This window comes from Thermobia domestica, chromosome 9 (assembly GCF_964235325.1).
Source record: "Thermobia domestica chromosome 9, izTheDome1.hap1.1, whole genome shotgun sequence".
NCBI classification, from domain to species: Eukaryota; Metazoa; Arthropoda; class Insecta; order Zygentoma; family Lepismatidae; genus Thermobia; species Thermobia domestica.
The window spans coordinates 208,387,468-208,412,784 of NC_137462.1; the positions used below are offsets into that span (position 1 = coordinate 208,387,468).

General features: G+C 36.7%; 1 protein-coding gene across 6 annotated transcripts in view; it reads left to right on the plus strand.

Annotated features, from left to right (window-relative positions):
- Window positions 1-25,317, plus strand: part of LOC145660567 (uncharacterized protein CG43867-like) — a 714,987-nt gene that overhangs the window by 673,528 nt on the left and 16,142 nt on the right. For 4 of the 6 annotated variants that reach the window (XM_081725794.1, XM_081725789.1, XM_081725792.1 and 1 more), the window contains 2 exons: window positions 7,336-7,528; window positions 8,871-9,026. In XM_081725794.1, the coding sequence (XP_081581920.1) occupies window positions 7,336-7,528; window positions 8,871-9,026 (349 nt within the window). The remainder of the gene's footprint in view (window positions 1-7,335; window positions 7,529-8,870; window positions 9,027-25,317) is intronic. The other 2 variants (XM_081725790.1, XM_081725793.1) reach the window with 1 other exon arrangement.

Genomic DNA, 25,317 nt, shown 5'->3' on the forward strand with positions numbered 1-25,317 from the left:
ACGCGTATATTGGGAAACAAATATTATGGACATTTCTTTGTTAAAATTAAGAAGAAAAGAAGAAGAAAATGAGACCAACATAAAATAGAGACTACGGTTACCAACTCTGGAAAATAAAATTACCGGCACCCCCTCAAAATTTCCTATGATACAGGCTTAAGTGTGAAGTATCTCTGTTCGGACATATCCATGGGAAGGAAATATACTATCGTGGACAAAAGTGCATTAGCACCTGTATTCTGCATATCCTTTATAATTCGCTATAAGCTTAATAGATACATTGTGCTAAAAGTGAGAAACTGAAGTCGGTATTGATCACTTTCTTGTATTTACCAGTAACTGCCACTTCTTTAAAATTATCAAACCAGATTAACAAAAGGTTATTAATTCTTACGTGACAGTTTTGGTTTTACAGACTGAAATCTACCCTTTAAACTTACACTTCAACTACAAACTTATACTTCATCATTGAAGGATTTCTATGTTCGATGTTTTATTCTGGATGACAGATTTCAAAATATCGGTCATAAAGGGACTGGCAAGAAGTTTGTACCGGTTACCGGCTTTAATCTAAATAACAGCAATATTTCCGGCCAGGCCGGTGAAATACCGGCCAGTAGGCAATCCTAATAGAGAGCCACTGTCGTTGATATGAGCTCAAAGAACGAAATTTAGCTGTAATCATTTAGAGTTAGTTATGTTACTGGAAATACAAATATTTTATGTCTCTTTTAACAGTTGCAATTATAATACATTGAGATATTATTTTTCCCACTACTTTCATTAATAACACAAAAGAGTATAGTGAAAAGTTTAAAGCATATTATAGTGTGAAAGAAAGTACTAAATGTTCTATTGTATCATACAAGGATGAACATTACGAAGCTAAAAATAGTGAGTCCACGTGTGGCTCAGCAAAACAAATAGAAAGAAAATTAAAATAATTGGAAAATACGTACGTTTGTTGACAATAATCATGTAGAACAGGAATTGCCAAACTTTTCAGTGTATAGAGCTACTTTATAAACCCTAAAAATGTGACGAGCTACCAAGATCAGAGAATAAAAAAATAGATGTATAATATGTAGATATTATTTTGACTTATAGAGTGTATGGAATACATATTTCAAGATCGGAAAAGTACTCACCTTATTGTATTCCTAGAAGCAACAAGAAACTCTTCGATGTTTAGGATACGTGCACGAGTATTCTTTTACGTGGAACGAAGAGTTCCACAGAATGTTCTTCACGTCCTTCTACAAACAGTATCAGTGGAACACTTTAAAACTTCTATAATATATTTTTCCAAGTAAAATCTGTTTTAACACACTAAGTGTTTATGTGGGGCTAAATAAAATAATGTTCTCTCCCTGTTAAACTCAATTGTCTCTAGGTGAATTTACAAAATAATTCAGTAGAGGTATTGTGAGATACATATTGCCAAGGTGAATATTCGCTACATGTAGAAAATAAAATTTAATTATTGAGTACGGGTATTAGTTTTATAAGTTCACTTACAGATAATTGAATTTAACGGGGAAAAATATAAGTTTATTTAGCCCCCACATAAAGATTTAGTGTATTAAAACAGATGTTTCTTCGAAAAATGCGTATAGAAATTCTAAAAGTGTTTTTCACTGATACTAATCATACAAGTGTGTGAAGAACCTTCTGTTTAACATGTACAGTATTAAGCCTCTTTGTTCTTCGTAATAGAATACTTGTGTTCATATTTGAAATATCGGACAGTTTCTTGTTGCCTTTAGGAATACAGGTAGGTGAGTACTTTTCCAGTGTAGATATTAATTTATTTTATTTGGTCTAGGAATTAATTCGTGCGGTTGGTAGCACACATTGAAACTGTAGTACAAACACAAAATACATAAATACCTTAAGAAAAATATTGTCCATCGCTAGCCACCACTTTCGCCCATCTGTCAGGCAATGTACGGATTCCGTGGCGAAAGAAGTCCTCATCCTTGGAAGCGATCCAGTCAGAGACCCATGTTTCGATTCTGAAGAAGTAAACCGCTGTCCAATCAAATCGTTGTTCATGCAATCGAACAAGTAGTAGTCCGAAGGAGCAACGTCTGGTGAATACGGCGGGTGGGGTAAAACTTTCCATCCGACATTTTCTAAATAGGTTTTGCGACATGTGGGCGAGCGTTATCATGTTGAACAATAAGTTTATCATGTCTGTTCTCCCATTCTGGTCGTGTTCTGGCCAGAGCTTGCTTCAAACGCATTAATTGTCGTCGATAACGTTCTCCATTCATAGTTTCACCCGGTTGCAGCAGCTCATAGTACACCACACCTTTCATATCCCACCATATGCACAGCATAACCTTTGCACAGTGAATATCTCGTTTTGGTTGTGATGGACCTGGTTCACCTGGTTTCACCCAGGCCTTTTTTCGTTTAGGGTTCTCGTAATGGATCCACTTCTCATCACCCGCAATAATTCGATGCAGAAACCCCTTTCTGCTCTGTCGTTGAAGCAGCAATTCGCAAATGTTTTTTCGTCTTTCAACGTCTCTGTCTTTCAATTCATGTGGAACCCAATGTGACATCTTTTGAATCATTCCCATGGCTTTCAAGCGTTTGGAGACTGTTGTTTGATCAACGCCTAATGCTGCTGCAAGTTGTTCCTGCGTTTGACACGAATCCTGCTCGAGCAATGCTGTCAATTCTTCGTCTTGAAATTTTTTTGGCTGTCCAGCTCGCTCTTGGTCTGCCAAGCCGAAATCACCACTTCTAAACCGTGCAAACCACTTCTGACACGTTCGCTCAGCTAGAGCATGGTCACCATACACTTCCACCAAAATACGATGACTTTCAGTCGCACTTTTCTGCATGTTAAAGTAATGCAGCAGGACACCCCACAAAAACACTTTATCAGGCACAAATTGCGCCATGTTCACTTAACTACAAACTGGTGTTGTTGACGCTTTAATCCAATGCCCTATACTACGAACGATACGCGATGACAGGGGTTTGCAACACATGTGTGGATACACGGAACTGTGGGACGCTCCGTTCGTTGCGCCATCTCTTGTCCACCCGCACGAATTAATTCCTAGACCAAATAATATACCGATAAAAAGAATATTTATTAGAAAAATGACAGAGAACTTTCAGTAACGCTTAACTTTATTGCCTTTACCGACACAAACGTGGGAAAACACTTAATTAGAAATATGTCATTCACCCTCAGGTTTTCTTTTTCTCTTTTTTAAAATATTTTATTGATTGAATTGCTAGTCACAGCCTCTCGAATGTAGTTGCCCATGTTCATTACTAAGTATGTTTCTGAACCTTTTTTTTTTTTTTTTTTACTTTTTTTATGAACCTCATGTTCGAAAATGAGCACTCATGCATATATAAAATTAGACAGCGTCATCACTCGAAGACTAATATGAAACGAAAGAAGATACTTTCCCCTTAAAAATGGAGCCCAAACAGATTTTGGCACTGAGATGGACTTCAAAGCCAGCTCATTTTGAAAAGTAAAGACTTTCATTTCTGCTGTCGAACCATCTTCGTTGAAATGTTTCGTAACACATGTCAAAGGTTCTTCAACATCAATGTCCGTAAAGGTGTTCTGATGATCTGTGCCAGAAGTCCAGTTTTCTGGATATCCTGAAAGCGTTCCTCAAATTGCCCTGTAAAGTTGGTAGAATTCCTACTTTGTTTTCGCGACAGTAAGGTTGTAAAGTAATCTGTCTTTCAAACAGGTAATGTGTTTGGCATTACCTCAGATGAGATTTTTTGCCCACATTCGTGCTTTCTTGAAAATACCTGAACATTAGATATAATTTCTCCTAAATCATTGTTTTCGCCTTGCAGTTAAAAATTGAGTGCAGTAAGCTTTTCTGTTATATCTTCTAGAAACGCAAAATCCTGAAACTAAGTAGATTCTTTAAGTTCAGGATATGACTCACCACATTTTTTTCAAAATTCAATTATCCGTGGAAGAAGTTACTTGAATCGCTAAAGAACCCGCCTTTAACTCAGCCATCTTACTTTACTATGAAGGAATAGGCCTCTATATTGACAGTTAAATTCATTAGTCACTGTTTTAAGCACACTTCTGTGAAAACCTTGAGACCTTAATTTGTTTCCAATCTTCTCCACGAGTTTCATAACATTGTTCATCTGAAAAAAAAAAAAAATGCATACAGTGACTGTTGGTGACTAATGCAGTGGTAATTAACGAACAGTGGAAAGATTTCATCACTGCAACATAACGCTATGAATATTTTCCGATCCCCAATCATGACTGGAGCTCCGTGTGTTGTTAAAACTACCAATTCATGTGTAGGAATTTTCTCAGAGGAAATGAAGTTTTTAATCTCAGAAAATATATCTTGTCCCTCGTGCACCTTTAAGAGGAATTGCTTTCAAAAGTTGTTTTCTTGCGAAGCTCATTTTCACAAAAATATCTAATTGAGTATTACCAGTGATGTCTGTCGATTCATCAAGTTAAGGTGAAAAGTAACTAGACTTGTCCAAATTTCTCTTCAGTTGTGAAACATCATTAGCCATAACTTCGACTCTTCCCAACACCGTGTTAGCAGAAAACGGTGTTGATTTTATTTAAAAAGATCTCACTTGCTTTTAAAATTACACTGTTCAAGAATTTTTCCAGAATTTGGTTGTTACGGTGAAACGAATATAATTTATTTATATTTATGTTTTTTCGGTTGCTGAACACGAAAATGATATGGAGCGTTCAGTGCACAAAGGATTCAAGGCTGCTTTTGGTCATTTTAGACATTTTTCATATTTAACATGCCTACCTGATGCTCCTTTCAGCGCTTAAAACATTAATGCCCAGATAATGTAAATAATTCTTGTAATGAAAAAAACCGTGCTCCAGAGTTGTTGAAAAAAACCGTACAATAGTGCTATCCAGAGTTTGATCCAGAGCACTATTTTTATTACGTAAATTAAAAACAGTAATTAGTAAGAAATCTCTTATAACATCATACAATGCTTTTTCCCCACTCAAATATGGAATATGGCATAATGTTGTGGAATGGTTCATCTGGCGTGCATAATGTCTTCAAATGGCAGAAGAAAGCAATAAGAATAATAGAAGCACTATCTAGAATTGCATCCTGCAAGGAAGGATATAATAAAACACAACTTATGAAGGTGCCTTCTTTGTATATTTTTCAGTGTCCAATGTATATTAAAGAAAATTTAAATAACTAACCTTCGAAGTGACATCCATTCCTACAATACTAGGCATAAAGGTGATTTAAATACGTTACAAGTCAGGTTAACTACCACAGAAAAAAGTTATAAGTATACGGGTATGGAATTATTTCATAATCATAATCATGATTTATTGCGTCCGTTCATCGTCATACAACGAAATAGGACATGCCAGTTATATATATAAACGAATTATTTTGCACATATTTCTCAACAGAGTAAAAACGTTGTTCTGTCAAGTACCTTTTAAGTAAAATTCTAAAGCTATTTACAGATACCCGATTTTTTAATACATGATGGAAGTAGATTGTATAATAGAGTACTTTTGTGCGTAACTGATTTATTGTGTATATATATATTTATTGTATGTGCATGCAAGTGAATGTTTTCTTTACTTCTTGTGTTGTACTTGTGAATGACTTTGTTAACAATAAATTTACTACTAAGTTTTCTTCAAATATATTATATTTCGATCAAATACATTGAGGGAAGAGGCATTAGTTCAAGTTCCTTAAAAACATTTCTGCAAGGAGAGTTCCATTCTACTCCTGAAAGTATCCTTACCACTTTCTTCTGTGGCCTAAAGATGACACGACTTAGGTGTATTTACCCAGAACATCAAGCCATATTTTGTTATAGAATGAAAGTTTGAATAATATATACATTTAGCTGTTTCTACATTAATTTTATCTCTTATACATCTAATTGCATAACACAGTTTGCTTAACTTACTTCTTACATATTCTATATGTGGTTCCCAGTTGAAATATTTAGATATTTTAACTCCGGGAAAGGTAGCAATTAGCAATTTAATTGTTTTATTATTTATTTTTACTATTGTATTGGCTTGGTTACTTTTACCATTGTGAAAATTTAAGGCATATGTTTTATTTGCATTAGTAATTAGGCCATTTTTATTCATCCAACTTGAAAGTTGGTTCATTGTCGTTTGGCAGTTTGAAGCTAATTCGCTTTCAATTTATGAATTTAATTTACTACCATAAAATTTATACATAATTTTTAAATCTTTCTTCATAAGAAACTCAGTATATAGTATTTCGGAATTTGAAAAGCTTTGTTATCAAGAATTAAAGTAATAATATTAATATATAGATAAAACTTATCTGATAGTGTTATAAAATTTGTAGATATTGTGTATTATCTTCGTAGAAAGATTTTATATTTCGCCTTCACTATCATATGGCCATTCTGTGTAGACTGTAAACCAGGGTTTGCCCAATGGACCTAGCCCGAAAAAACCCACCGGGTTTTTTCGGGTTGGACCCACCTGAAAAAAAACACTTTAAAACCCGCCTGGGTTTTTAAGCTTTTTGTTAGTATTTTAATGGTACAATTAAGGTGACCGCATTGAAAGTGATTTTTATCAGATTTTGGACTTTCCTTGGATGAATTAGATGCTTTCACGTTAAGGTATACAACAACATTCAACATAAGACCTTCATAAAGTTCAGAATGCACTGAATGGATAAAAATATCTTACTGTAGGTTGAGATAATTATAGAACAAATTAATGTATGGATTATGCTTATAGCCTATTTAAAATAAAACATGTAATTTTATATTTTAGAAAATACTTTCTGTGAATAGTATGCTCGCCGACTCAGCGACACCGAGGGTCGTTATCTCTCATACGTTTGATGGGTTTAAGGCCATGGATACCGGTACTACCAGTAAATATGTAGGATTTAGTATTTAGATTTCTGGGCTTTCGGCATCTACGGCCATTTATCCCGTCACGTTTGTGTGATGACGTCCCTCGGCGAGCACACTATCCGTGGAAAGGGAAGGAAGGAAGCGGCCTGGGACCTATAAGTTAGGTACCACCCTGGTGTGAATGAGGAAAACCTCAAAAAGAGTTTTAAACTTTTGCGACCCGAAAATACCCCCCAAAAAAACATATGGGCCCAGGTGGGTTGGGCTTTCTAAAAAAAAACTGTTTTTTCAAACCCTGCTGTAAACAAAGAAAAACGGTAATTTATTGAATCATAATTGAAAATGATAGTTATATACACATTAATATTAAATATACAATTTATAGTGTACACTTGTCACAATTTGTGCTATCAGCTGAATTTAATGTTCTTTCGGTTATTGATCTTATAACTTCAGAAGCGAAGCTGGAAAATATGCAGCATATTGTCAGCGTGCCTTAGAACGAACTCTTCAAAATGGAGGTCGTGAAGCCAAGCCCTCGAGAATGGAAGTGCTCTCCATACTGCTCAAGAATCCTTATCACCATTCACTGCCCCATGCCATTCCAGTGCACCTACTCAATGGAACTTACCAGGTTTGTAAAATCATTATAATTCTTCGTATGCATTGCATTGATATAACGTCATTTATGTACTTAATACGTCAAATCATTATTAAGTTCTATGTCCTCTTCAAATTGACATCTTCAAGTTGAAAATATTCGAATACTGTTTGTTGTATTGTAGAATACCGATCTTTCGACGAAACTCTAAAGAATCGAATTTTTCAACGAAAGCAGAAGCTACAGATCCTGCTGTTTATAAATATGCACTCAATTGTAACTTAATTATAATAGGAAATGTTTGAATGGAGTGTTAAATTACTGTGCTATATTTTAGAACTATCCATTGTTGTTAGATAAGGAATGATAAAATTTCAAATCTCGGCTCTGGTCCTCACCTCTAAGGAGTAAATCGAGAATGGTTCTCTAGAGAATCCAATCTTTCAACAGATGCTAAGCTACAAATCTGAAAGTTTGACCTTGAAACTTGATAAGGAATTTGTTTTTATCGGAATCGATGGCAACATTCTCGGTGCTTTGTAGATTAATATTTATAAATGATAATTCGGTGTCTGAACAAAATGTATTGGGATGGAAATCAGTAGTTTTATATGACCATTCTCTGATCCTAACATTCACACTACTTCATCGATGTTGGTGATTTTATTATTATTATTATTATTATTATTAATAATAATAATAATAATAATAATAATAATAATAATAATAATAATAATAATAATAATAATAATAATAATAATAATAATAAAAAGATAACTCCATAAAATCTATTAAAAATTTTCTTTTCTGCCTGCACAATAAAGATTGGAATGTTTGTATTGTACTCTTTGTCGCCGCACTTTTTAATATTTTGTCAAAACAGAGAGCACTTTCTGCAGCAATGTGCGCCGCCTTGCAACAAAAGTATGAACTTCGTGCATAGAATTTGTTTTCATAGGAGTGACGGCAATGTCAATGCTAATCGGTTATCCAAAACAAGACAATAACAAATATCAGAATGACTAAAAATATATTAACATGTTAACAACTTAATTTTGCTACAGCTGCTATATTTAATTTAATTTATTATTAATATGCCCATAATAACTATATTTCTGATTAATATGCTTTTAGTAGAATCTGTATTCTTTATTTTATTTTTTTTTTTTTTCATCTCCTGATCATACAATCTGTAAGGTAAAACTTATTTTGTTTTGCTTGAAAACAGAACAAAATCACCGAATATTCAGTCATGCCAAAGAGTTAGTTAACTGCTAGCTGAAAACACTTCTAACTGCTTTTTGTATTCTTAAATACTAAAATAAGCAAATATAATCGAGAATGCAATCCAAATATTCATATTCCTCATTTTCAGGTGGTAAGTTTTGATGGTTCAACAACGATTGAAGAATTTCTCTCCACACTGAATCAAGAAATCGGATGCAGAGAAGTTTCTCAGTCAGGGTTCACCTTATTTAGTGATGATCCAATTGAGAAAGATTTGGAACATTACATCGACTTAAAAGCAAAGGTAAGATTAAAAATATACATTGATATACCACTGAATTAGAGATAGACCGTGTAATGCGAATATCGTGACGTTAGTGTCCCATTTATGCACATATGCAAACATTGACGTAGGATATATATATATGGGTACAAATGTAGCTCTCTCGAAGCAATTGGTAGAGGCATGGTGGCTAAATGGTAGAACGCTTACCTCTGGTGTGTAGGGTCCCTGATTCGATCCCCAACCAAGTAAGTTTGTAGTAAACAATATCGTGTCCGTGGGTTTTCTCGGGGTGCTCCCGTCCCCTCCCACATTGACATTCACTTGCCTTAATCATAGTGAGTAAAACACGATTTAGACAGCTTCAATCAAGAACAAACAATAGGTGCTTCACGCAGGGGACATTCAACGTCAGAAATTTTGCAAGAAATGGGGTTTTCTCGTTCCACGGTGTTACTAGTATGGCCAGAGTACACGGACAGGGGTAAAAAGAGGAGTAATCGGATAAACAAAGGAGAAGTAGCCTTGAGTGATCATGATCTTTGATGACTCTGGCGCATCGTACGTCACTAGTGTCGCCAAATCTTAGCTGAGGTGACCATCCAATTGAGACGATTAGTCGGACAATCGATAGATAAATTGTGCAGCCATATTCTACGTGTGCAGTGAAAATAACGTTAACGCTCAGCAATATAGTATCATGTCTCAATCAAGTAATCCCTCGTTAAGTGGGTTTGTATATCCAGTTTCCTAACTACAAAATATTTGCGATCATTCCAGCCCAAGTTGTTTCACGGTTTTAACTTGGTTTACATACATTATTACAACATAAAATTAAAATGACGTGTGCGAAAAGTACGTTTATCCATTGCAAAAACATTGTAGAACTTTCAATTACTGTACTGAAAATTCAATCATGTCTGACTATAAACTAAAGCTGGTTGAAAGCAGGAAACCATGATATAAACGTTTAAAGATTTCAGATAGAGTAAGGGGGCTGCGGTGGTTCAGTGATAAAGCGTTCACTTCTAGTACATGGGATCCTTGGGGTCCATCTCAGCTCGCACCAAGTAAGTTTTGTGGTGGACAAATACCGTGTGCGGGGGTTTTCTCGGGGTTCTTCCGTTTCATTCCATTTTCTTTATTCCACCATTTAATTCATATCTCATCATCACCGTCTCCTTTAGCCTAGTCGGTATAATTGTGGGACGTAAAACTTAATGATTTCATTTCGTTTTTCAGATAGGGTAAGAAATAGTCATGCGGTGTGGGTGAGTAGTTTGTCAATGCGATATTTCTGTATTCAAACTCTGATCGAAGTCAAGTTTTTTTTTTAAATTATTTTTTTGCACGGTCCTAACTTTAGTCAGGAGATTGAAAATATTTCTCTGAATGCCACTTTGCGATTATTTTCCTTCCAAATTATATTAGGAGAGAATATTATCCGAATTGTGAATGTAAAATGCCATAGCTGCAGATAACATACTAGGTATATTGAGTTTACTATTACTATCCTCTGATTCGTAAACATAAAATCATTCCGTAATGTTTCCTTAACAAATAGAATAATTTCTTTCTTGTTATACATTTTCAAATGGCAATATCATAATTCTGTGTAAATGATAGAAAAAAATATAGATACAATATACATATTACCATGTATGATAACTATTTTCGGTAGGGTACTTACTTCAGATTAACACTCGAGTACTATCAAAGATTGCACTTTAAAGTAAGTCCTCTCTTGTATAAACTTGATGCTGGAGAGGGACGTTGAACTCTCCAATTAATTAGTTGATACATGAAGAGGGTTATAAGTATGACGCAGTAGGTCGTACAAAAAAAAAAAAAAAAAAAAAAGTAATATCAGGTATTTATGTTACAATTTGGTAATATTTTACTATTCATTGTTGTATGGACTTAATTTCTATAATCAAAATCTCGCCAATGGATGTGAGACGAGTGCAAATTTGCACATGAATTATAATTTCGCATATATAGATAAATGTTACATCGATTCGATTTCTTCATAGTTTAACCAAATAAATTTAAATCATATATATTAATTAATTTCAAAAGTTCAACCAAACTTTTTTTGTCCCATAATTCATTTGTTTCAAATTCTACTTAATTGAATCCGACAGGGACACGAACATAGAAATTTCGAAAAAAGGTTAAAGAAAAATACTTCTGTATTTTAGTGGGACTTCAGCAAACGATTGAAAGTGTATCCTGATCACCAGCCAAACATCTCAGACTACTCGACTATGGTAACTGAGTAGTAACTGCACTAAATATATCGAGTAACACCTCTTGTTGCAGAATAAAGTATCTTTTGCATTTTCTGAGGTTAAACCTAATTTGCTCTGACGTAATGTATTTTTTATGTTCATGGTATCTGGTATTTTAACGAATTATATTTAGCGCTGTTACTTGTTCTATTTTTATTCGTTCATCAATATTACATAGATAATCAGCAATATTTAGATCCCTTATGAAGATTCACTAGTAAGCAATAAAAATATAGAACGATTCGCTTTCTGACATTTTCGATACGACTCACAACGCGAAGTTCTCCGAGCTGTCAAGATGCCTCTCTCTTAAGGTGTGGCTCACAACCTGAGTTGCGCACGACCTAAGAGGTGTAAAAAGCGAGGGGGCACAAACTATTGACAGAATTAAAAGAAATAATATTACAAGTATGAAATGAAACACGTTAAATTAAATGCCGTAGATACACAAAATGACTATTGTGTAGGAACTGTGGTTCTATTAAGAACAAATCCATTTCTTGACTGTTTCTTGTCGCACCTCACATCCCTAGCGATCTGAGACCCAATTAGTCCGACCTTGTTATGGACCTTGATTTCGCCTTGCACCGCATGATCCGCAACGTTTAGAGCGATGGTTCCTAACCTTGTTTACCTTGCGCCAGCTGTCGTAAACACTGCATATTTCACGCCCCCTTCTTGCTGCTCGTTCGTCTGGCCCCCTCTGTAATAAAGTTGCAGCATTGAAGTATGAAATCTTTAATAATAATAATAATAATAATAATAATAATAATAATAATAATAATAATAATAATAATAATAATAATAATAATAATAATAATAATAATAATAATAATCATCATCATCATCATCATCATCTCGCCAATGTATATTTATTTGCACCAAACTTCCGCATACCATTGTAACGTACTATTATTATTATTATTTTAACAGATTTTTCTTAATGAAATCACAGTTCCTACTCAATAGTTATTTTGTATTTCTACGGCAGTTTAACGTGTTTGATTTAACTTCTTGGTAACAACATTCGTAGCATTTGTAATATTATTTCTATTTGTAGTTTGTGCCACTTTGCTCTCACTTTACACCTCTTAGGGTGCGCGCAAGTCAGGTTTCAAACTACTGCTTAAGAGCAAAGCATTTGGACATCCTGTAGAACTTCATTTTGTGTTGTGAGTCATATCAAAAACGTCAGTAAAGTGGATTTTTCTGTTACCATTGCACATGACCAGCGGACTCTAAATAATGAATCCTAAATCCTAAATAAGGGATTCTAAATAATACTGATATTCGTTTGTATAATATTGATGAACGAATACGAAATAGAGCATGTATCAATGTTAAATATAATTCGTCAAAGTAACAGACACCGTGAACATCAATAATTACAGTAGATTACGTCAGAAAGAATTAGGTTTAAACCTGAGGCAATACAAAAGACACTTTATCCTGTAATAAGAAAGTTATTCAATATGTTGGTGTAATTGCTAGTCATTGACCCTAGTCGAGTGGTCTGAGTTATTTCCTTGCTGATCAGGATGCGCTTTTAGTCGTTGGTTAGAATCCCACTAAAAGACAAGTTTTTACTTTTAACTTTCCTTGAAATTTCTGTGTTCGCGTCCCTGTCGGATTAGATTAAGTAGAATTTGAATTAGAGATAAATTAAGAGATAAAAAAGTCACGTTTGGTGGAACTTTAAAAAAAAAATTAAATTTGTCTTGTTAAAGTATGAAGTCGAATCGATGCAGCATATATCTATATATTCGAAATGATAATTTATGTGCGAATTTGCACTCGTCTTACATCAATTGCCAAAATTTCAATTATATAAATAAAGTGTAAACAACGTTGGATAGTAAAAATATTACCAAATCCTAACGTGTATACACTTGATACTACTTTATTATTTATTTATTTTTAGGACATTTTGTGTCATATTTGTAACTGTGTTCATTAATCGACTAATTAATTGGAGTATAACGTTCGTTTCCAGCATCAGGTTTATATAAGAGGGAACTTACTTTAAAGTACAATCTTTGACAGTACTCGAGTTTTAATTTGAGGTAAACACTTCATCGGAAATAGATATCATACATGGTAATATTTAATATTTTATTTGTTAAGAAAAACTTACTGAATGATTTTATGTTACGAATGGAGAAGAATACAGAGATTTGGCTAGGTCGAGCAGAAAACGAATGACAGGGTATTAGAATCGGCGGGGGAGAAAAATAACTGTTTTAGAGTAATTGAAAAGAGGAAGAGAAAACAGTTGGGACGTTGGCTGAGAAGAAACTGTATCACGAGAGACGTGCTAGAGGCAGGAAAGAGAGGTAGGGGACGAAGGATGCTACAGTTGATGGACGGTATCAAAACAGAAAATTCGCACTTGAAGACGAAGAGGTTAGCTGAAGATCGTGGAGCATGGAAGCTTCTCAGTTAATGCAAGTTATCTGCCAATAATGGCAGAATACCTATGATGAGTGGAAAGTCACGTGTCTGGACTAGAGGTGCTACACAAGAGAGAGATGATGTTGAGTTGCATTGAACCCAACATGGTGCCCGTGGAACATCTTAAACATATTGTATAAAGTGTTCAAAAACATACAGTATTCACCATAATTGCAGGTGTAACCATCCCCAACAACTATATAAGCAGTAGTTGAAGCAGATAGACAGTTGTACCGTTGCTGAAATCTGTCTGGGTTATGGTAAATACTGTATGTTCCAAATACTGCAAATACTTGTAGCAAATACTTGTAATACTTGTTGCAAATCTTAGCGTAGCTGGAAGATGGTTGTGACAGTTGCATCATTACCATTTTTATTTAATTTTTAAATAAATCTTTTAAACTCAATTTTGCGTATAATTATGAACATTAGTGAATATAATTTTCATTTTCATTTTTGTTTGTTTAAAGAGGAAAAGGACATTCTCTATTTTCCCTTACTATCCGAGAAGTAAGATGTTTTATTTTTTTCTGTATACCTGTCCGTGCGGCGAGGACAGTTGGAAGACCCTTCCATTGTCTCTCAATACCACTGCCTAAGCCACACACGTAGAAAACCACACACAGCAGAGTTCCCCGCGTGAACGCAAGAAAGAAGAACAAAACAGCTTTTAGCATCTTTTTGTGAAATTGAGAAAAATAATAAAGTCCTAACACGTTGAATAGAATCCAAGTAGAAATATAATCTCTGCGAATTTGTCAAAATCACAGCATAGACCTTATGTCGCCACGCAGAACCAAGATAAAATTTTAACATAGAACTGTGAAATGGTCCAAAACCACGCACGAGACGACTAGGTGCCAAATCAACTCTCATAAAAATTTTCGATATAACATGTGAAATTTGAAGGAAGCACGTACGTTAGAGAAACGACGCCCGAACACCGTAACTAGGCGGAGACCAAGAGAATCAAAATTTAGGACACCAAAATGACTTAACGAATAAGAGAGCAGAGACGAAATCGAAGACACCGTTAGAGGCGTATCCAAAAAGTTCGGCAGGTTAAAAATTCAAAACTCCAAGTCAGTCGTAAAATAATTCTTCACCGGGAAACAGCGTACCACCGCAACACAAAAACATACCCGGAACTTACACACACACTACATTCATAATCAAAAGTTAAGTTCACAATAACAATGTGCGGCTAAACTCACCGAAGCCGAGTGTACGAAATTACAATCTTTCCTTAGCATAGTAACCTACACATTGATCTTCTTCAAAATATATTTATATATATAAACATATATATATAAACTTTGTAACGCTGCTAATATATATATATATATACATAGATCGCGAAACGCCTACAAACATTGTTTTTGAGTGACAGAGTTTTGTACTTATAAACGTAATCACGAGCTATTACAGACAATTAGAATAACCTACATACGCACCGAAAGCACTTGAACTAGTTTTAATCATACATAATCAGTTTTTGAAGTATTATACACAATGCTTAAAAACAATAAACACTGTTTATCCGTGTAACACTACACTTTTAACACCGAGAGTGATGTTGGTGCCGTGTGACGTCTGAAAGTGCTTTTAGTGAGAGTGCATCCTATCAGAAATGGACCAACAGAAGCCCCACCTTGATGGATCAGGAGACGCCCAAGAGCGACGCCCCTTCCAGTTTGAGAGGAGGACGCAGCGGGAATCGAAGAGAGGAACTCCGAATCCAGGACACTTCGCACGAAAGAAGGAAGCCAGTAAACGCAGGGACATCTGTATGTGTGTGCTGAGCTTAGTGGTGAGCTTAGTGGTGAGAGCAGTGTGTACGGCGAAAGGTAGGACCCATCCAAATTCTTTTTTGTTGATCCCAAAAGGGAAATTTTCGTCATTGAATAAAATGCAAGACGTTCGCGATATAAAGTCGGAACTATTTAAAAACTGTTAATGTATTTACACCGCGTGGAGAAAAGATTTTCCAACTCGAACTGTAATTGCTAAACAATTAGATTTTTTTCTTTCTTTTTGAGCAAGGCTTATTAAAAATAGAGATACTTTTTAAAATGATACTTCTATATATAGATATTCTGTGACTTTAGTGAATATGTCGTTGTTTTTATTAAGGAGATAGTAGTTTAGGTCATTTCTCTATTTGTCGCTTAGATTTTTTTGATAACATATAAAGAAAGTTAATTTAAAAGTAGATCGAATGGCAGGTTGTAGACCTTTAACGATGAAAGAAGTATTTACTTTAACATATGGAAATTTGTATGAAGTAAAAATGCATCATCTGCGCTATGTACATGTAATATGAGAACTTTAAGATAATTTTGAACAAGACATAATAGATATTCCTAGAAAATATATTCAAGACATTGCTTCAATTGTCCAAAGATTATAGTGTTTGTAAAGTAATTTTGCATAGAAGTGAACGTACTAAATGAGTCTATTTCGATCTATATACTAGTAAAACTCTAATAAATAATATTGTAATGAGTCATCAAAAATATGTTACGTAAGAGAGCTAAAGGATTAATTAGTAACTATGATGTATGTGCGACTAGTCTCGCAATTAATCATTTTCTTGGTTGGAGATACGTAATCCATAAATAAAGCGGAACCGACATTAGTACAGTCAGGTAGAATACAGATGAAAAATACGAAGTAGGCTAAGTAAAGCCGCAATTATTACGTCAGTCTGATCCTCTAACAATCGAGCGATCAGACGTTTATGCGCATAAACTAGACGAACAAACTAGAGGAATACATGAAAATGTCCGGCCGTATACCAATCCTATTAATGATAAAGAGAAAAATCACGAAAAACTCAATATATTCAGATTAAAAATCTCGAGAGACGTCTTGACATTTATTATTAATATTCATATGTTATTTGATTTTTATGTGTGTATGCATGTATTTACTTATGATTTTATATATATATATATATATATATATATATATATATATATATATCTATATATGTTTGTGTCCATTAATTTTCTACTTGTGTTAATATGAGTATATATATGTAGCCTTTATGCATAACGAAATGGTAATGCTACGCTCATTGATTTTATGTACTTAATAGTGTATGCTTGTTAGGTAAATGTCAAATTGCATATTTATTGCACTTATTCTCATTCTCAGTTATTAATTTAAATAATTAGAAATGGTTAACAGTCAGGCAGTAGGTTTACTTTACTCCTTTAAATCATTCTATGTTTCTTTCATACTTCCCACAAATCTCAAATCAAAGTCATGACTTGTTTCTCAATTTATTTTATTTTAGTTCAAGTTACTTCAACTCATTTCCACTTACTTCAACTAGTTTAACTCATTTTAAATCATTTCAATACTTAGTTTTCACCCGAATAAAATATAGGTTATTATATTCAAAATTCCGTCTAGCTATGTAATATCTTAATCTCGTAAATATTAAAAAGGTTATAGTCAAAATAAATCAGCTAATCAACGTAAACTATATACTTAGCATATGATGTCAAATAATTAGGTATTTCTCAAATGCAAAATTGTAATTTAACCAGTTTGGTATGATATCTATGTAAATCAGGAAAGCTCTATATAAAATGTAAACAATGTAAGATTGCATCTAGCACTGGTTATAAACATCAATTCCACAGATTGTTTATTATTATCAGGTTAATGATAACAATTCATTCACTACATAGTTCAATGTAATTTACTTAAATTGATTTTTTTTTGTGTTAAGGCCTTATGCCTTATTCTGAACATTTGTTGTCAGAAAACCCAAAATTCAATATTAACCTTCAGCTTGCTTAATTTTTTTAGAAAACATTTTTTTGTTATTGTTTTCATTTGCTCATTAAAACTTTTATTACATTGTTAATCAAATTCGTAAGCTTTTTCTTTCATAAACAAGTTGTATCCCTAACCTTAAGCATAACATTGGTTTCCAGAGGATCTGTTAGGCAAATTAGGCAATATTAGCATTTCTCGACTATAGTGGGGATTAGACTGATTTTCAGAATTTTCAACTAAACTCTAAATCCTAGATATTCGTTTATTTTCTGGTTTTATTCTTATTACTACTATTATTGTTCAGTCCACTTGGAAAGTGAGAGTCAGTCTAGTTCGTTCACACAAACCAAACATTAGAGCAAAATTCTCTTTCAGCGTTGCAGCATGTGAATTCAGGATACGTATGCGAGTAATATCAGGTTTCATTTGCTTACACGGTTTTAGAGGGATCTTATTTCCCTAAAGCCCTGGGACACCGCGGGGAGATAGGATTTCCTAACCGTGAGATCAATCCTTATCGAGTCACAAACCATTTTAGTTCGGGGAACGAAGACTTTAACGGTGGTGCAAGGGAATAAATAGGGACAGACGGAATGTGAACCCAAAACCCGCTGTCTATTTTTTTTATTTTTATCACTACAAAACCTGGCGCTACAAGCGATCACCACCGGGATCTTTCTCTTTTCATTTTTCAAATTTTACAAATATGGCGCATCCGAACAGGAACTCGATTGCTAACTTTCGAACTCGATAGTTAATTTTTAGACTCGATAATTTATTTTCAAACTCGATAATTTATGCTCAGACACGATAATTCATTTTCGGACTCGATAGTTAATTTTTAAACCCGATAACTCATTTTCAGACACGATAATTAATTTTCGAACTCGACAATTTACGCTCAGACCCGATAATTAATTTTTAAACCCGATAATTAACTTTCAGGTTCGATAATTTATTCTTAGTTTCGATAATTAATTGTCAGACACGATAATTACTTTACAGTCTCGACGAATACACTTCAAAGAACTCGATTACCATTTAAGGACTTAAAAAAATAAATTGAAAATCCTTTTTTTTAGACTTGCAAACCGTTTGTCAATTTTCCATACCTGCGTAGGGAACCGATTACTGTTAAAAAAAAAAAAAAAGTAACTACTTGCTAAGATCGTTATCAGCTACATAATGAGCCTTGGAATCGAACTAAATTCAACAGAAGTTGAACAGTACTTCCAGGAACGATCAACGTTCCTTTCCTCTCCAATTTCATTTCTTTTTCAGCCAGAACAATGTAAGTTATGTTTACGTTGAGCTAGCAATAGAGAATATTCAGTTTGCAGAATTTATTTGTATTGAAAATGGGTGATTGAACAAGGAAAAGAAGAAAAAGAAGAAAAATAAGGTAACCAGGTGAGGAAAATAGAAATAGGATAATAACTACGAGTTGCTAAAATCAACTCGAACCTGCTACCATTCATGTATTGGTAAGAGATCCGTTCATATATTTATATAGGAATAATTTTTCTTTTATTAGTTTATATTTAAGGTGTGCATATATTCGTTTATCATTTGAATTTTCAGTATGTATAGGATTAAGCTAGAGATGTATCAACACTAATGTAGATTAAGTATAGCATTTAGTAAATTTTAAGAGAAGATGATTTAAAGTGTGAATTACTGTGCTTTGGAATTATTGCAAAAGATCGTACACTCAGGCTTATTTCATAAATAAATAAATAAATAACGTAAAACGTGTTGTGTGTGTGAACAATTATAAACGACGAAACTTAACATTTCATTAGTATACTGCAAGAATACTGTTTTTAAAAATTAAGTTAGCAATTATTAAATACATTTTGTGTATGTGCAAAAATAATTTGGCACCAAAGCCGTATATTTTTAGTTTCAGATGCCAAGACTGCGGGCACAGACAGAAGAAATAAGGACCAAGATGCTGACGGGAGAGCAACAGATTTGCCCAGATTGCGGCAGAGATGTCTGGGAGCAAGAAATAACCCCATCATCTTCCCATCTGGAATGTGTCACTTGCGGCGTCCTAAATACACCAATGGCGTCGATCGAAGAAAGACGATCTCAGGCATCAGAAGAAACGCCAAGGACAGAGCAGACAGGCGATCCTAAAGGAAACACGGCGAATAATGATATGTTCACCATGCTGCAGACAGTCATGCAGCAATTGCGAGAAGATCTAAAAGAAGACATTAACAAGAAGTTCGACGAACAAAACAAGAAGTTAGACGGACAAAAAGAAGACCAAAAAGAAGAAACAAGAAAACTACGAGAAGAAATAAAAGAAGTCAACAAGAAGTTGGACGGACAAAAAGAAGAACTTAACAGGAAGTTAGATGAACAAAAAGAAGAAAGAAGAAAAGAATCAAGAAAGCTACTTGAAGAACAAAGAAAGTTCCGAGAAGAGCAAAAGCAAGAACTTGAAAGAAAGTTTGAAGAGCAAAGGGAACAGCAAAGACAGGAAATGGAAAAGTTGCGAGAAGAGCAACAGAGGCAATGCCAACGCATAGAGGAGACCATAGCTGCAAAACTCGCTGAAAGGCTGGAAGTGCAAGCAGAAGAAAGTCACATACAACTGCGATTGCTCGAGGAGAGAATTCAGCAGGAGGCGGAGAAGACCGAAGAACGACTCGCCCAAAAAATTGAACAGAGACAGGAATTAATATTAGAAGATGTCCGAAGAATGCATTCCCAACAGGAAAATCAGGCTAAAGCAGACAAAGAGGAATTGCAGCGAGGCATGCAAAATGTCGAGAGGCAACTTTCTGTTCATGGAGAACAAATGGCCATGCTGCAACGGGTGCAGGAGGAAGAAAAGAGAAAAATGGCCGACCGCGTCGACAGATTAGCCGAAGAGATTTCCCAGAGGATGCAAAGCCAGAGTCAAACAATGGGCACCGGCGCACACCCAACTACAGATACAGGAGAGACTTCAAGAAGTCGAACTGCCTCACCTCCACCATTGAATGCATCTGTCATTGGCGAGGATTTAGGACGGGACACTGCACAGTCTCAAAGATCATTGGACACGCACGGCAGCGGTCGAAGCTTTTTGAGAGCACCAAAAATCGATGAACTGCCAACCTTCGACCCCGACGCAGATGCGAGTTTGCCGTCAACCTTCTTAGGACGACTCTTGGATGACTGTAGGCTCTATGGGATTGCTGAATCCGAACTCCTCACAATCCTTCCACGAATCCTCCGAGGTGCCGCGAAAATGTGGATTGACAACCATCTACACCAGTTCAGGACCTTTGAGGATTTCAGAGTAGCTTTCCTCAGGAACTTCCAGAGTGAAGCAATCATACAGAGAAAGCTGACTCGACTCCGCAACACCCGATACCGCCCTGACTCCCGAAAATCGCTCCGAGAATTCTTCTGGGAGCAGGTGAAGTCATTCAAGGAGCTAAGTCCGACAATGTCGGAGACCGAGGTGTTGTCCAATGTGAAGAACATGTTGCCCATCCGGGTACAGCGACAACTTATTGGGATCCATCTACAGGACACAGAACAGCTGTCCATGATATTGTGGGACAGTGAGGAGTTGGATCGCATCGAGAGCCAGCAGCGAGAACGAAACGCTCAGCGAGGTCAACGGGGTGGAGCAGTTCAAGGTCCCAGGAGAATCCAACAGGTGCAGACACCCGTCAGCAGAGAACAAAATTCCCCTGGAGAAAGAAGAAGGAGAGAACGTCCACACCCCTACCATGGACGAGGGGGCACCAGGACACGAACTGAAGAGCAACCCGTCCAAGATGGTCAGGCACATAGGGACACACGACCAGGGTTGCAAAGAGGATCCAGCACAGGGCGGTATTTTAGAAGAAACTCCAGAGGAGGAAATCAAAGTCGACGAGGGAGTTCCACAGGGGAACAGACGAATGGAACTCGAGGAATCAGGACACAACAAGTGTCGCAAAGAGGAACTGCCAGTAATCGCAGAGGACGGGGTCAGAACCGTCCGCAGGACACGACCTCCAGGAACCAGAGCGACAGTGAACCAGATTTAAATCAGGTCCTTGAGCAGTCCTCGGAAAACTAGAGGAGGACCGCCAACGTAGGGCTCGAGTTGACGGTCTGCACCAGAACGAAGATGTAGAGTCCACCATATCAAAGCATAGCGCAAGCATTAACGCCCCACAGTGCCACGTACAGAGACGTGAAGTGGAAAGAAATGGTTGCATGGAGCAAGGAGAAGTGTCAGCAGAAGAAAAACAGGAAATTGATCCTCCCGTAGTCAGCGTACGCGTATCCGCAACCTGGCTCACTTGCGATGACGCAGAGCAGAAAGAAGAAGAAGAAGAAGAAGAAATCCAGCATTTTACTACGCCGAAAATAGAGGTGAAAATAAATGGTCATCTATTAGAAGCAATCGTTGATACAGGCAGCGAAGCAACACTGATGACGGAGGAGACTTGGAGGAGAATAGCTTCGGATGTACGCAATCCGACTTTGCGCCCCGCCACCGAAATTCGATTAGTTGATTTTACTGGGAAGCGCCAGTCCAGAGCCTTCGGAAGAACGATTGTCCCGATTGAGCTCGCTGAAGTAGAGGTAGCGATAGAAGTACTAATTGTGAAGAGACTCAACGCACCCCTTCTGCTTGGAGTTGACTTCTTGTACAAAATACGCGCCGAGCTGGACTTCAGTCGCTCTGAGCTGCGAACGTTACAGGAAAACAATCAACTTCAGTGCAAATTCTTGAATATTGATGTAGAAGAAGAATTATGCACCAAAGAAAGAGATTTTCAGGTGGCTGCAGTGGTGGCGGAGGAAGACATTGCAGGCAGCATCAAAGAGAAAGTGCGAGCAGCGGCCTTGCCCTCGCTGGAAACACAAAGACAATTGGAACGCATCCTCCGAAAACACAGTGAGCTATTTTCTGAGAGACCAGGACGCTGCCGAGTATACAAACATGAGATTGCCGTAGAAACGAACGACGCCATTGTTTCAAAGATCTATCCAGTGGCACTGGCACATAGGGCGGAGGTGCGGAAGCAGTTACAACAAATGTTGGAATGGGACATCATTCGACCCTCGAAATCATGTCATCTAAATCCACTGCTAGTAGTGATGAAGAGCGACAAGACCTTGCGCCTATGTATAGATTTTCGGGCTCTCAACAAGCACACGAAGGTGTTACAGACTAGACCTTTGGACATCCAAGAGATCTTACAGAAGTTTCATGGCGTGCAATACTTCGCCCGAATTGATATGAATTCCTCGTTCTGGCAGCTCGAGTTGACCGAAAGCTCGAAACCCTACACAGCGTTCCCATTCGAGAACCAACTCTACGAATTTCAAGTAATGCCTTTTGGCCTTTGCAATGGGACGCAATCTTTCACTAATGCAATGAATTTAGTGCTTGGAGATGCCGTTCAGGATTTCACTATCTGCTATGTGGACGATCTGCTAATATTTTCAAGGACACTGGAAGAGCACTTTACCCACATTGATACTGTATTGAACCGGATCAAGCAAGCAGGAATGACCGTAAAGCTGAAGAAATCTGAATTCGCTTTACCACAGATCCAGTTTCTTGGACATGTAATATCCTCAACAGGAATCGTCAAAGATCGTAGCAAAGTTGAAGCCATCCTAAGTTTGTCGCCGCCGCGCACAGTCAAGCAGGTGAGAAGATTCTTAGGAATCTTGGGATATCATCGCCAATATATCCCAGGATATGCCCTGAAAGCGCAACCACTGTACGAGCTCCTAAAGAAGAATAGACGTTGGAAATGGACTCCAGAACATCAGAAGAGTTTTGAAGAACTGAAACAAGCAGTCGCAGAGGATGTTATGTTGTATCATCCCAACTTCGATGAGCCATTTTACGTCCAGTGCGACGCATGTTTGTCCGGAATTGGAGGCTATCTGTATCAGAAACAGGGTGAAGAGAAACGCGTAATTCAATACGCCAGTAGAAGTTTGAGAGGAGCAGAGAAGAATTATGCCATACATGAACTCGAGTGCTTAGCTATTCTCTGGTGTATCCAAAAATTTAGAATATACCTGCTTGGAAGACGTTTTACCGTCATAACGGACCACAAAAACCTACAATGGTTACATCGAAGTAGGAACTGGAATAGTAGACTCACAAGATGGAGTATTCAGCTTCAGGATTATTCGTTTGAAGTTGAGTACTGTAAGGGAAGCGACAATACTGTTGCGGATTCTTTATCCAGATATTATGAAGAAGGACCTGCGAGCACCCTGAATATAAACTCACTTCAAACTAAAGCCTCAATTCTGGAAGTCAGTAGATCGGAACTGGCTAAGCTGCAGCTGGAAGATGACCAATGGAAACACATCATCGATTTCCTTATGAATGGGAACAAAGAGGATACTGTCCAACGCAGTAGAAACTGGATCAATGCATACCAGCTAGTAGATCAGATTCTCTGTTTGAAGAACTTCCACAACCCAAACGTACTAACGATTTGCCTACCGAGGGCACTTGTCAACAAAGCACTACAAGATGCTCATGACGGCAATGGTCATTTTGGCTTTTTCAAATCATGGAGAACGCTTAGTGCTGCTTACTATTGGAAGGGAATGAGGAGAGATCTGAAGAGCTGGATTGCAGACTGCGAGATCTGTGTAAGATCCAAAGTAGATCGCCATCCTCCTGAAAAGACATTGACCAGTTACATTGCTACAAGACCCAGAGACATCTATTATGTAGACCTGGTTGGGCCTCTACCAAGGGCACCCACAGGAGAAAAATACATCCTTACGGTTATGGATGGATGTACAAGATATCTGGTAGCCTTCGCACTAAGAAATACATCAGCGAACTTGGTCCTGAAGTACCTGCAACGATATGTACTGTCAGTTATTGGTGTGCCAAACAGCATCCTGACAGACCAAGGACGTCAGTTCGTATGTCAGCAGTGGAAGGAGCAAATGGAGAAGCATAACATCAGGATACTATATGCACCTCCATATCATCCCAAATCTAATTTGGTTGAGAGAATGCATGCAGAGCTCCACCGTTTGTTCCGAGTATTCTGCAACAAGAATCATACTTCATGGGCGAATCATCTGCCTTGTTTAGTGGTCTTGTTGAATCACGCAGTGAGTGAGTTCTCATCGTACTCGCCTGCAGAATTATTCTTGGGGAAGATCAGGAACAATCCGATACTGGAACACTTCGGAATTCCACGAAAAGAGTGTGAAGAGTGGGAAGACAAACTGTTCCATGCTACGCGCAGAAATATTACGTTAAAGAAGATGCGCAATCAGAAACTTGCGAAGAAAGGACCAGCAGTGACACCAGGAGAGCTCGTTTTCCTGAAATCACACAAGCTCAGTACCCTGGTAGATCAAAAGATCCAGAAATTTTTTGAACTTTATTCTGGCCCGTATTATGTCAAAGTAAAGGCAGGGGAAAACACTTTTGTGTTGATTGATTGCAGCAGTGGAAAGGAGACGGTTCCACAGCACGTAGAAAATATCAAGGTCTGGCAATGTTCTCAGGAGAAGAAGGAAGAATGGATTAGACTAATGAACAAGAAGCTCTCTCCAGACGCGTCCACTAGCAGATCAGAGCACACGAGGTAAAAACAATTAAGGTTCGGATTTTTATGTACTTCAACTTTTCTATGAACTTCAAAATTAGGGATAGGATTTTTATGTACTTCAGAATGTTTTTGTGAACTTTGAAATTTCTGATTAGGGTTCGGATTTTTATGTAATGTTCAATTTGCACTTAGAATTCATGATGCAATGTCAATCACAAAGTTTCT